The 14,388-nt window shown below is 36.1% G+C and overlaps 2 protein-coding genes across 5 annotated transcripts; both read left to right on the forward strand.

Moving 5' to 3' along the window:
• The first annotated feature begins 549 nt into the window (after window positions 1-549).
• On the forward strand, window positions 550-4,932 carry LOC148677247 (extracellular calcium-sensing receptor-like). Of its 2 annotated transcripts, XM_088643888.1 has the most exons (6): window positions 550-590; window positions 844-1,135; window positions 1,255-2,058; window positions 2,176-2,403; window positions 3,170-3,293; window positions 4,019-4,932. In XM_088643888.1, the coding sequence occupies exons 1-6, from the start codon at window positions 565-567 to the stop codon at window positions 4,930-4,932; spliced, it is 2,388 nt and encodes a 795-aa protein (XP_088500014.1). In that variant the 5' UTR covers window positions 550-564. The 2 variants fall into 2 exon arrangements, with proteins under 2 accessions (XP_088500014.1, XP_088500025.1); XM_088643899.1 differs by lacking the exons at window positions 550-590; window positions 1,255-2,058 and having other exon boundaries at window positions 878-1,135.
• Window positions 4,933-6,605: 1,673 nt separating this feature from the next.
• Window positions 6,606-11,167, forward strand: LOC148677248 (extracellular calcium-sensing receptor-like). 3 transcript variants are annotated; one of them, XM_088643912.1, is made up of 6 exons: window positions 6,606-6,802; window positions 7,017-7,308; window positions 7,410-8,225; window positions 8,318-8,545; window positions 9,109-9,232; window positions 10,254-11,167. In XM_088643912.1, exons 1-6 carry the CDS (start codon window positions 6,606-6,608, stop codon window positions 11,165-11,167), a joined length of 2,571 nt encoding a protein of 856 aa, XP_088500038.1. The 3 variants fall into 3 exon arrangements, with proteins under 3 accessions (XP_088500038.1, XP_088500046.1, XP_088500055.1); XM_088643920.1 differs by lacking the exon at window positions 6,606-6,802 and having other exon boundaries at window positions 7,150-7,308; XM_088643929.1 differs by lacking the exons at window positions 6,606-6,802; window positions 8,318-8,545 and having other exon boundaries at window positions 7,150-7,308.
• The last annotated feature ends 3,221 nt before the right edge of the window (window positions 11,168-14,388 follow it).

Here is a 14,388-nt window from a genome sequence, read left to right on the forward strand (position 1 = left end):
ATTAGCTCAGCTGTGTAAATGAGTAATCACTGTAATCAGTTCTGTGTACTAGTTTACATTCTCGTTAATTAAATTTCCTTGCAGTTAGTAAGTACCGAGTAGTAGAACTATCACTTTTTTTGTCTAATCTGAATAAAGCTAAAAATATGCTACTGCCAGATAATGAAATAAATTAACTCTAGTCACAATGGATCCAGTAAGGTGATTGCATCTAACATGATTATAGTTATATTGCTTTTTATCCTCAGGCTCAGTGAGTCCTTACTGTACCTTTGAGGATTAATGTGCTGATGAGAACACAAACTCGGTTTCAGAGAATTAAACACACGTGCCACCAGCCATAGTATATAAGAGAACAACCTTTACTATTTAGAACTGGATTTTATTGCAATGATACTGATAGACATATTTTTCCTAGCTCTTTTAACAAGTGCAGAAGACCTTCCATGCATGCTGCAAGGATACCCTGAATATTCACAGCTTTCAAAGGATGGAGACATCATAATCGGAGGCATTTTTTCATTTCACAGCAGCTGGAATGAGACAAAACTCACTTTTTCCAACATGCCTGAACCATTGAAATGCAAAAGGTAATTTTACAATGCAGATTACTTATAGTTAAAAGACACTAAATTAAAAATAGCTTACAGCTTTAATATAATGTAAGTTACTGATCAATGTTAAACCAGACTAAATAATGACTTTTGATTTATCTGTATGCATACACACTTGTTTAAATGTAGGATAAAAATATAATAAGAGTAAATTATAACAACACACATGCCATTTAATAATAATAATAACAAAAATAATAATAATTGGATTTTAACATGTTTGTTCAAGTTTAAATTTCAGAGCATATCAATATGCCCAGACTATGATTTTTGCTATAGAGGAGATAAACAACAGCACAGAAATTCTTCCTGATGTTTCAGTGGGTTATAAGATCTATGATTCCTGTAGCTCTATAACTTTGGCTATAAGAGCAGCAATGGCTTTAGCAAATGGGCCAGAAGAAACAGTCTCTGACACAGCCTGCACCAGACCATCTACGGTTCAGGCTATAATAGGAGAGACTTCATCCACACCAACTATTGCTATTTCAACATCGATTGGACCTTTTCACATACCAGTGGTAAGTATATGAAATATTTTAAAAAATGCTAGCTTTTCAGCAGAAGTACAGTATTCTGAAAAAACGCCAGATATGTTTGCAGGTATATTAACCAAATCTTATTTTCCCTCTTGTTTTAGATCAGCCACTTTGCTACCTGTGCTTGTCTTAGTGACAAACAAAAATTCCCTTCCTTTCTCAGAACAATTCCAAGTGACTTTTATCAGAGCAGAGCTCTGGCTAAGCTTGTGAAGCACTTTGGATGGACCTGGATTGGGACTCTCTACAGCGATAATGACTATGGTAATAATGGGATGGCAAACTTTGTGGATGCTGCCCAGAGAGAAGGTGTTTGCATTGAATATTCTGAGTCTTTCTTTCGAACTAACCCTGTGAAGAAGATTCAGAGAATTGTGGACATCATTAAGAAGTCAAGCTCTAAAGTTATTGTAGCTTTCATCTCTCACTTAGACATGGATGTCTTATTGAAAGAATTATCCCTACAGAATGTCACAGGCTTGCAGTGGATTGGCAGCGAATCATGGATTGCCGATTCACATTTTGCCTCAAGAGAAGGGCGCAATGTTTTGCGGGGATCCATAGGATTTGCAATCAGTAATGCTGTAATACAAGGGTTAAAAGACTTTTTGCTGAAAGTCCGTCCATCGACTGGCGAAAATCTATACAGGGAGCTCTGGGAAACTGTATTCAGCTGTACATTCCCATCCCCCCAAAATACTGAAATCCCCTTTGCGTGTACAGGAAATGAGGACTTAAGTGTAATAAATAACCAGTACACTGATGTGTCAGAATTACAAATCTCCAATAATGTTTACAAGGCAGTATATGCCATAGCCAATGCACTTCATATGATATATAGCTGTACAAGTAACCAAAATCAAAATAAGACATGTGTGAACACAAGGAAGACTGAACCATTGCAGGTAAGCCGCTTACAGTAATACTAAAAGATCTGCATCCTCACGTTTGTGTGTAAATCTTTATGAAGTCTATTATATCAAAATCTACTTCATTGATTAACTTATTTATTCACTTTTTAGGTATTAGATTATTTGAGGAAAGTTAATTTCACTACTAAAACTGGTGAGACAGTATACTTTGATGAAAATGGGGACCCTGCAGCAAAATATGAGTTAGTAAACTGGCAGCTTAATGATGAAGGCAAGACGGAGTTTGTCACAGTCGGTCACTATGATGCGTCTCTACCAGAAGATTCACAGCTTAAACTCACCGGTGCGCACATTGTCTGGACACAAAATGAGGACCAGGTAAAGTTCAAATCTGGATTAAAAGGCCAATGTATAAGTCAGCAGTCCAGAATAAAAAAGTTAAAATATCAGAGGTGATATTCACATGGGGCATCTTAGTGGCATGGCAGTTAGCTCAGCTGCTTCACAGTTCCTGGGTGCTGGGCTTGATTTCCAGCCTGCAGCCCCTCCTGGCATGTTGGCCATGTGGGTTTTCACCAGGTGCTCTTGTTACCTTCACCAGTAGAAAGCATGTCTACAGTATAGTATGTGTGTAAGTGCATGTGGGCAGGTGTGCCCTGCGATGACCGATACCTTATTAAAGATGTACCCTGCTCAAACTGCAGCTCACTGCAAACCTCTGTTAGACTAAGAGGTGAAGGAAGTTAGCTTTCCCCTTTTCTGGTTCTCCATCGCAATTTATCCCTCAATTTGTGTCACTTTTGGCTGTTACTGCACAGTTTAATGAAGAACCTCCTCAAATGAAAACAGATGGATGTACAGTACTGTATGTTCATATAAAAGTGGTTCATATTAGCTGGCTCTTTACATCCTTAACTCTAAAAGGAGAAAAAAGATCCATATGTCCATATGTTTTGAAGAAAAACATCTTTGTCTGGGGTCTATAAATTCCACAAGTGAATTTAAATTAATATATATATATAATAAACATAATTACTAGTCAATTTTTAAAATAATTTACTGTTTTTTTGTGAAATAACTCAAATATATCTGCCATTACACTATTATTTTCTTACAAAACAATCATGTTTCTGCTGTTTTAAAGGCTCCTGTGTCAGTGTGCAGTGAGAGCTGCACTCCAGGCACTCGGAAGGCTGTTCAGAAGGGAAGGCCTGTCTGCTGCTTTGACTGTGTACCATGTGCTGAAGGAGAAATCAGCAACACAACAGGTGTTGTGATTGTTCTGTTAATACTTGCCTTTTAATTTCCTGCTTTGGGGTTTTTTCCAAGGTCTGCTGTATTCTAAGCAGACTGCAGAACCACAATAATCAGAGCGATAATAAGGAATTAAATGGAAATGAATTACAGGTATACTGTATGTTTCAAAGAGGTTACAGTTGGCAGATGTGTCAGGATGCAGGCTACATGGGAACAAAGAGGTCATTCATTCCACACTGAAAATGCAAAAAAAATACTTTAAATGTGATCTATTCTATTCTGTTATTCTATTCTATTATCTTTTTAGTGTAGAATTAACCTCAATCATTTTTTGGTGACATACATGCACAGTATATAAACATATGTTTATTATTTATCCATCTATAAAATATATAATCAAATTACTAATTATCTATGTTATTTTGTGAATATTATTGTCTATACAGTATCTAGTCAATGCTATCCCAGTAAGTACAATACAAGATGCAGACAAGCACAAAAATGGACGTGGAAATATGGTTGATAATAACTGTCTGGGTCCTGAAATTAATTATTGCTGAACTTTAAATGTTGGTCTTAATTAATCTTTATATATGTGTGTCCATATTTAGTCTGAAAAAAATGTTGAAAAAATTAATGGTGCATTTTGGACCAAAAACAATAAGGTAAAAGAAAGGTAAAGGATATTCTTCAGTAAAGGATAGAATAATAAATTAATCTTCTTTTTGTCCTGCAGACTCAATTGATTGTATAAAATGCCCACTGGAGTACTGGTCAAACAGTCAGAGAGATGAATGCATCTTAAAGGAAACTGAATTCCTTTCATATGAAGAAATAATGGGAAAAGTGCTGGTGTTTTTCTCCTTACTTGGAGCTACCATAACCTGTTCTATTACCATTGTTTTCTTTCGGTACAGAAATACTCCCATTGTTAAAGCCAATAACTCTGAACTGAGTTTCCTTCTGCTCTTTTCATTGACACTGTGTTTCCTCTGTTCACTTACTTTCATTGGCCAGCCCTCTGACTGGTCCTGTATGTTGCGCCACACAGCATTTGGGATCACATTTGTCCTGTGCATCTCTTGTGTTCTGGGGAAAACAATAGTGGTGTTAATGGCCTTTAGGGCTACACTGCCAGGCAATAACATTATGAAATGGTTTGGCCCCACACAGCAGAGGTTTAGTGTTCTTGCTTTCACACTCATACAGGTCTTGATATGTACTCTTTGGTTGACAATATCACCTCCCTTTCCTTACAAGAATACAAAATACTACAAAGAAAAAGTCATTCTGGAGTGTGATATAGGATCACTAGCAGGATTTTGTGCTGTGTTAGGGTATATAGGATTCCTCTCTGCCATGTGCTTTGTGCTCGCTTTCCTGGCTCGGAATCTACCTGATAACTTCAATGAAGCCAAATTCATTACATTCAGCATGCTCATATTCTGTGCAGTCTGGACAACATTCATTCCAGCTTATATCAGCTCCCCTGGAAAATTCACAGTTGCAGTGGAAATATTTGCTATTTTAGCATCAAGTTTTGGCTTACTTATATGTATTTTTATGCCAAAATGTTATATTCTCTTACTAAAGCCCGAGAAAAATACAAAAAAATATCTAATGGGGAAAATGCCTTCAAAGTCACTTTGATGGAACACAATTTTTTTCCCCCATTTATTTCTTTCACTGTACATTTCATTAAATAGTTTGAATTGTTGTGGCCTTGGTCAGCAGAGTGCATTTTGTTGTTATTGCAAGTGAGTTCTGAACTGAACGTCTTTTGTTGATCACTAGTATACCACTCACAAAGAACTAACACATACACTGCAGTTATCCAAATTATTTATAAAAACATGCAGAATTTTACTCTAAACTAAACAAAACATTCATTTTTATGTATACATAACCAATGCTTCTTCTAGCTCTTTAAGTGCTTTAGTGCACCACTGCCTGTCCTGCTGGGGTCTCCCAGAAACTAAGACAAAATCCAGTGCTGTGGCACTAAAGCTGATGTACTGTACAGACTTCACCTGTTCCTCCCCATAAAGACACATATTCTGTACTTTTGCCTACATACTGCACACTTTCTTCTTTCCCTTCATGTTTTTATTTATTTTAGAACAACAAATTCCAGTTTCCCTTCACTATGACAACAACCCAGTGGTGAACAAGAAGGACAACAATTTATTGGCATACCATCTGCTTTTCCTCATTAACCTGTCCATTAGCTTGAGCAAAGCCAAGTGCAAGCCCAGCCCATTGAAGAGCCACAAAGACTCTCTGGCCTTAATTCCAAGGAACTACGAAGTCAGCCCACCAGGCCACAAGAGTCAAGACTGTCGCATCTGAGAATACTAAGGTCACTTGGGTCACCTTAAATATCCCAAATTGTAACAACTGTGTAATGTGCAGCTCCCATAATTTGCAATGTAATTATTTAATTTATTTGAGCGTTTTATTGCATGATAAATAAAAACTAATCCGAAAAAAAAGGACTGTTGAAAAATGTTTCTAAATATACAAAATTGCCCAAAAGAGAGTTTCAGAGTCAAACTGTATGTATGACTGGGTAATTGCATGGCTATGAGGACCCCACGAACACAACAACAAGTCGTTAATGAACCCGGTAAACATTTCTTTATAAATCCACTATAAAAATAATAAGAAAGCCAAAACTACTACCTCTACTACTACTTCTACTAATAATAATAATTAATAAAGTAATGTGGGGGAGACTGTGCTTGGCAAGCAACAAGTGCAAGGCAGGGTTAACCTTAGAAAGGACAGGACTGTCACTGGTTGTAATCTTCCAGTGACAAACAGCTCTACACTACAATTTCATTAGCTGTTTTTTCCCTCAATGCATTCTGGTAACTAATACATTAAAAGTCAGGGAGCTGGTGTCAAGGCAGAGGATGTTCCCCTGGTTACAAACAATGCACTGCTCTCACAAAAATATATATTTCATCAATTAAAATTAAACATAATTTTCACAGTGAAAACCAGATCTGAAATGACATACTGTATTTAAGAAATAAAAAGAAACAAATCATTTGAGAACTAATGATCTGAGGAGGTATTGTACAGGTACTGTACATTTACTGTATACTGATTTGAGCTCCAAAACCACAGTGGCCCAGATCAGGATGTTATCTGGCTGTTCTTTCTTTCCCTTGCGGCTCTCTTTAAGTTTTCCATTGAGAATTAATTCTTTAGCAAGAACAAGATTAACTGAATGTCTCTTTGTGCACCTGTGACACACAGCCTGCTATAAAAAGACTCCATATGGTAATAAACAGAATGGAGATAAAAGAAACTGTGCAATGCTCTTGGAAATTGTGCTCATTGCTATTTTAGCAAGTGCAGATGACTTGTTATGCAGACTACAAGGAAAACCTGAATATCCACAGTTGTCAAAGGATGGAGACATTATAATTGGAGGGATTTTTCCATTCCACAGCAGCTGGAGTGATACAAACCTCACTTTCTCACATGTGCCAGAGCCTCTGAAATGCTTGAAGTAAGTAAGAAGCCTTTAAATCATCATACAATTCAAGAGTAAAAGAACCAAAGAAAGAGAATTATAGTTTCTGACTTCAGTATATACAACAAAGCTGCAATTATAAATAAAATAGGAAATTTGAAATTTGATGTATTAATAAATGTTTAGGAGTACTCAATATAAAGGAATGTATAAGACTATCTTGCTCACTCACAAATATATTTGCTTCTAGTTTAAATTTCAGGTCATTTCAATATGCTCAGACTATCATCTTTGCCATAGAGGAGATAAATAACAGCACAGACATTCTCCCAAACGTTTCACTGGGTTATAGAATCTATGATTCATGTGGCTCAATGGCCTTGGCCATAAGAGCTGCAATGGCTTTAGCAAATGGCTATGAAGAAACAGTCTCTGACAAGCCCTGCACAAGATCAGCTGCAGTTCAAGCTATAATAGGAGAAACATCATCATCACCGACTATAGCGATTTCAGCATCCGTGGGACCTTTTTACATACCTGTGGTAAGAATGCACAAAATACTCTTATTTTGTTGGTGTTTGTTAATACAATTATATGGTTACATCTTAACATTTTCTTGATCAATATGTTCACTCTTTCACAGATCAGTCACTTTGCTACCTGTGCATGTTTAAGCAACAAAATCAAATTCCCTTCATTTCTCAGAACTATACCAAGTGACTATTATCAAAGTAGAGCCCTGGCTCAGCTGGTGAAGCACTTTGGATGGACCTGGATCGGTACCATTAGAACTGATGATGACTATGGCAACAATGGGATGGCTACATTTGTGGAAGCTGCAAAACAAGAAGGTGTTTGCATTGAATATTCAGAGCCGTTTTTTAGAACCTATTCAAAAAAGAGACTTCTGCGAATTTTAGATATAATAAAGAAGTCAACTTCAAAGGTAATTGTAGCTTTCCTCAATCACATGGATATGGATGTTTTATTAAAAGAGCTCTCAGATCATAACATCACTGGCTTTCAGTGGATAGGCAGTGAGTCCTGGATTTCTGACTCTTACATTGCCTCAGTAGAAGGGCACAATGTATTGAGTGGGGCAATAGGATTTGCCATTGCTAAAGCTGAAGTAAGAGGTTTGAAAGAATTCTTGCTGAATGTTTTACCATCAAACTCTCCTGGAAACACCATTTTCAAAGAATTTTGGGAAACATTGTTCAGTTGTAAATTTCCTACCCACGAGAATGTTAAAAATGCTAAATCATGTACTGGCAATGAACACTTAAGTGAAGTCAACAGCACCTACACAGATTTATCTCAAATGCAAATTTTCAGCAATGTCTATAAAGGAGTGTACGCTGTAGCCCATGCACTGCATGGTGTTTTCAACTGCACACCTGACCGCAGTCACTCTGGTAATGAGACGTGTGTGAACGAGAAGAGGACTGATCCATGGCAGGTAAGGTGACCCAGGAAAGAGCAGATCGTAATGAAGACTAAAGGACTTCTTTATTCAAAACCACTTGTGCGGTATGCTCTCTCACTTTGCAGGTACTACATCATTTGAAAAAGGTTCATTTCAAAACCAAAGAAGGGGATGAAGTTTACTTTGATGAAAGTGGAGACCCAGCAGCAAAGTATGACTTGCTAAACTGGCAGATGAATAAAGATGGCAGGATTGAATTTGTCACTGTCGGCTTCTATGATGCCTCTTTGCCAGAAGGCCAGCAGTTAATCTTAAACAATGTCAGCACTGTCTGGGCACACAACACACACAAGGTAAGGCTGAGTTTCACAGCAATATGCTGCTGCTTCATTTAGAATCAAAAAGACTACAGTTCTGTGTTCTTGATTTTGGATATTTAAATTGAAACATTTTTTGGTAATTATACGTAAGCATACAATATACATCTCTTTAAGGTTTCAGGTGAACCATTAGATTCTGTCACCATCAGTTTAGTAACTTGAATAGATTTTGCTCATGACAAAGGCACAAAAATATGTTCTATGTGAACACAAGTGCTTGTGAGGCCAAACCTCATTAACTCAATTCATGGCAAATGTAATTTAATACAATTATTAAAAGAATGTAAATCAACACAATAATATAATGGTACCCTGTAACATATAGTATTAGGTAGTTTGATTCTGATACACACAAACAACACAACTGCAATTGAGTTGTGCAAGTGCAACACGATATTCCCTATAATATGAAAAATGCAAAATAGAATGGATTAGATGTTTACACTGCAAATCTTTGTAGCACTATTTTTTAAACTGTTGGAGCTCACATAATTGCAATATGATAAGAGTGAGACTTAATTCCTCTCATTCCCCAGGTGCCTGTGTCAGTGTGCAGTGAGAGCTGTCCTCCAGGCACTCGGAAGGCTGTTCAGAAGGGAAGGCCTGTCTGCTGCTTTGACTGTGTACCATGTGCTGAAGGAGAAATCAGCAACACAACAGGTGTTGTGACTGTTCTGTTAATACTTGCCTTTTCCTGCTTTGGGGCCTGCTGTTTTCTAAGCAGACTGCAAAACCACAATCATCAGAGCGATAATAAGGAATTAGATGGAAATGAATCCTGAAATACATTAGAGAACACAAGAGAACTCCAGACAAACACTTTACTCTGGGAGACCCAGCTGTCTCAGCAAAACATTTAGATGCTAGAGGACTCAATCACAATTAAACTAAATTACTGATTAAAAAAAAAACACTTAGAAATGAATGAAAAGGTGCTTGTGCTGTTTCTTAATATTTTTTAGCATTGATGATGCTTTATTTTCACTTGATATAAAGCATCATTTTATGCCTTACATCTCAAAGTACAGCAGAAGAATAAAAATATTTTTAGCTGGGATCCAAAAAATTATTATTCAAGCTGTTTCTTACAGACACAGAAAATGTATTCCACAGCTGATGTAACACATTGATCTCACATAATGTGAAGGCTTTATTACAGGTTGAAATATAACAGAACTTAATGCTTCTCAAAAAATAAGACAAACAGCAATTTCCTCCATAGTACCACCCTTAACAGAGAACAGGAGTGTCTACAGGACTTTGACATGATATTAAAATGATGGTTCCATCTAGTGGCCAATTCATTGTTACTGCAGTCTCTAGTATGATATCACAGGGCACTACTGTACATCATCTATGACATTTTTATGCTCTACACATGATTCAAATTATTGCTTTTTTTTCTAAAGAATAACTTCTCTTCAATAGAACCTGTATCAAATGATTTTCAGTTATACATATATATATATATCTTGGCTTAACAAAGTTGCACTTTGTTACAGCACTGAAAAAAGCAAAATAATAATTTACTATAATAATAAAAATAATTTGTTACATTTCCAGTATAATACTGTTTTTAACAAGATTATTCATTCACTAACTTGTTCTATGGACATATCTGGAGAGCACTTTATGCTGGTATCTAACCTTGGGAAATAATCTCTCATTTTATTTCTTGTAGATTCTGTTGATTGTCTGAAATGCCATCCAGAATACTGGTCGAATAAACAGAGAGATGAGTGCATCTTCAAGGAAATTGAATTCCTTTCTTATGAGGAAGTAATGGGAACACTATTGGCATCGTTTTCAATTCTTGGAACATTAATAACCATCATTGTAGCCATTGTTTTCTTTAGATACAAAGATACACCCATTGTCAAAGCAAATAACTCTGAACTGAGTTTCCTTCTGCTCTTTTCATTGACTCTGTGTTTCCTCTGTTCACTTACTTTCATTGGCCAGCCCTCTGACTGGTCCTGTATGTTGCGCCACACAGCATTTGGGATCACATTTGTCCTGTGCATCTCTTGTGTTCTGGGGAAAACAATAGTGGTGTTAATGGCCTTTAGGGCTACACTGCCAGCCAATAACATTATGAAATGGTTTGGCCCAACACAGCAGCGGTTAAGCATTTTTTCATTTACATTCATTCAAGCTTTAATATGTATCATTTGGCTGACTACATCTCCTCCTTATCCAAAGAAAAATATGAATTATTATAAGGACAAAATCATATTAGAATGTGACCTGGGATCTACAGAAGCATTTAGTGCTGTGTTAGGGTATATAGGATTCCTCGCTGCTGTATGCTTAATATTTGCCTTTCTGGCTCGGAAGCTGCCTGATAACTTCAATGAAGCCAAATTCATTACATTCAGCATGCTCATATTCTGCGCAGTGTGGCTGACTTTCATTCCAGCTTATATCAGCTCCCCAGGAAAGTTCACTGTAGCAGTAGAGATATTTGCAATTTTAGCCTCTAGTTTTGGACTGTTGTTCTGCATTTTTGCTCCCAAATGTTACATTATATTAATTACACCTGAAAAGAATACAAAAAAGCATTTGATGGGCAAAATGCCTTCAAAGTCTATTTAGATAGTGATCATAATATATTTATAATCTATTATATTGTAGCACTTCTGGGATCACTTGGGCATGCACCCTCATCGCTGCCGTCTCAGGATTTCTCCACCACTGGGGGCTCAAACCCGGGTCTCCGGCATCACTCAACAGGGAACCAGCCAGTTGAGCTAAAGGGATATCTCCCCACAGCCCAAAGGCTGCGGTCCCTGCTGTTCACAGGGAAGGGCGGCAACGTCACCACGCTGGCAAGCCAGCTCGCACAACCTGTAATGTCGGCCGTATTCGTTACAATATTTTTGAGTGTCAATATTTTCACCTCCCAACAAGCATCTGTAATGATTTATTAGTATGGTAATGTCTTATATACTGTAATTGCATATATCCATGTTTCTACCTATACATTTTCAGTAAGCTGGTTTTCTTAGTGAAGGTGAGCAAGCAACTGTTACTCCATTGATAGGCTGCCAAGCTATGTAAATAACAATACAAAGCAATGTTCTGTCCGGAAATTGTTACATTCCATGTTGCAAGCAGCTGTCTAAACCGCTGTGCTAAACTGGGCACTTGGGCACAACCCCTTACATTACAATCTATGATAATTTCATTGTCTATTACAACTACTGTATAAGAACAGCAAAAGTCATTGAAATGAATGTCAAAATGTTTCCAGAATATCCACAAGTGATATTTTTAGCTGCCAAAATTGATTTAATTACATGATTCCATATTAATATTACCCATTAAGTGGTATTAAATCAGTACTACAACTATTAAATCAATACTTTTTTTACAAGAGCAAGTACAGTGTTCTTATTATGTATTCTTGGAAGAGGATAAACGTTATAGCTTTTTATGAAGTATTTAAATTTGATATAGTTAGAACAAACACATCAAAACATTTCCAAAATAACCACCATAAGTTACAAACTTAAAAACTTTTATGCAAAAGATGTTTATGAAGAAGGAGGAATACTGTTGTGCACTTTGTTTTTTTATCCCTACCATCTGTTTTTTTATCCCTATCATCTACTGTACAGTATGTACATTAAGTATATATTACTTATGAGACCGTATGGCTTTAAAACCACTACAGTACAGTATGTAAAATATATTTTTCACAATCAAAATTTAAAGTTAAATTGTTTTCTGATTACACATTGCTGAAATTTGCATTGCATTAGGTACAGGTACAAAATTTCTCTTTAGTTTTAAAATTCCCATATTAATATTCCATATTAAGTGGATTTAAACATACACCGTATATAAACAGATTAAATTAAGCAATCTAACACCTAACGCACATCTAACATATAACAAGTGCCACCTTAAAACAAGTGTCTTTGGTGAGTGAACTACTGTTCATAAAGCAGCGTGCAATGAGAAGAAACACTGTGCATCCTGCGTGGTAAGGAATAATGGCATACTGTACTGTAAAGAAGACATGCCTTTTAACAGACAGATGATTCAGCTGGCAAAGGAGCAATAGCACATTTTCAAAATCTACACTGTTTTTAAATAGAAAAGAAATATTGGGACCAGAGCCTGTTATTCAAATTTGCCGAACATTCCCACATTACTATGTATTCCACATAAAGTGAAATACAGTATTCTCACCCCCAGATCCCAAATTCTTCTAAAAAATTATTCTAAAAAAGGCCAGAAGTCAAAATACAGATGGAATACAGGTATGGAGGACTAAAACTCAACTGTCCAGATTTAGAAATAATTTTGCAATGATATTTTGAATGCACTGCACGGAAACACAGTGTTATTAATATGTTAGAACATAAACTAACAGAGGACAATTCAAAGTAAAGTGTCTTTCAGACAGCTCCTTGAATGTGTTCATAAAATTAAAAGCAAAATGTTAGCAGTCATTTAACAATCTATGCCTTTGAGACTTTGTGTCTTAGCAACTTAAACTTACAATGAATAACTAATGCTAGGCATGTCAACTAACAGTCACCAGAGTACCATTGCAGCAAAGACCTACTGTACTCACGACAGAAAACAAAACCTTTATACCTTTTAACCTTAATATAGCAGAAGTGCACATTAATTAGACAAAAATTAAAAGGCAACAAATAAAATACTCTTTTCTATAGAAAATTAAATCAACCAGGGCAACCAGTGTTGTTGACAATGTACTGTAACAATTTTATCACCATCCCCAGTGGCTATCAGCTCATCAAGTCCTTTGGATGGACCTGGGTTGGGGCGGTCAGTGGTGACGGTGAGTGAACAGATAGGACAGAGCCCCACCACAGACTGCTCGTAATAGTCAACATTATAAAACACTCCACCTCCAAAGTCATTGTAGCCTTCACGTCACATATTGAACTGAACTTTCTGGTCGAGGAAATGCTTCACCAAAATATCACAGGTTTCAGCAGTGAATTGAGGATCACATACATAGCATTCTTTTTCAGCAGTTTTATCAGGCTCTGTAGCAATCTGATCAGTTATTTTTTTCTTTTCGTTTATTAATTCTTAACTTTATCAAGAGAAAACTCTAGTGCATGGCTGGTTGCCAGGGACTCTTATACGATCTATGTTCAGCAAAACTGAACAAGACCTACAATAGCTTAAAAAAATAAAAATTACTAACAGCTCCATATACAGTACTCAGATAAAAGAAACTCCACAGTCCCTTCACAAATGTATGGAATTGAAACATGGAAATAAAATGAAATAAGTGGAAATAAGTTAAATAAACTAAATAAATTATAGGTTCAAAAATATTTGAAAGAATGTTGGGGATTATAAAGCATAAGTAAATGTAAATTTAAAACTTAATATGAAAAATGTCTACAATTCTTTGTTCTTAGTATTTCTTTGTCATACCTACAGTAACATTTCACAGGATGTTTTATGTTTTAAACAACTGTAAATTTTTACAGAATTAAGGATATATAGATCTTATCTCTTTCTTCTTATCATCTATACAGTATATATATAGATTTTCTAAGCATCCGCAGGCTTACGGATCCAATAATCGGCAGTGCTTATCCATTAAATGTACTACTTTTTTCTACAGTAGCATTCAGCTCACCCTGTATTTAAAAAATAATGTGTGTTACAAAGGCAAGACTATTATAATGATAGAGTTCCTTCTTTAAAAAGAATACACTGCTTTTCAAATCATATTTTAAATACAGCTAATTCCAGTATAATTTCTATTATTTACATTTATGAAATGACACATTAAAGCAATCAAATGACCGAGCGTGGTA

This window comes from Lepisosteus platostomus, chromosome 2 (genome assembly GCF_059453375.1).
Source record: "Lepisosteus platostomus isolate fLepPlt1 chromosome 2, fLepPlt1.hap1, whole genome shotgun sequence".
In the NCBI taxonomy this organism is placed as follows: Eukaryota; Metazoa; Chordata; class Actinopteri; order Semionotiformes; family Lepisosteidae; genus Lepisosteus; species Lepisosteus platostomus.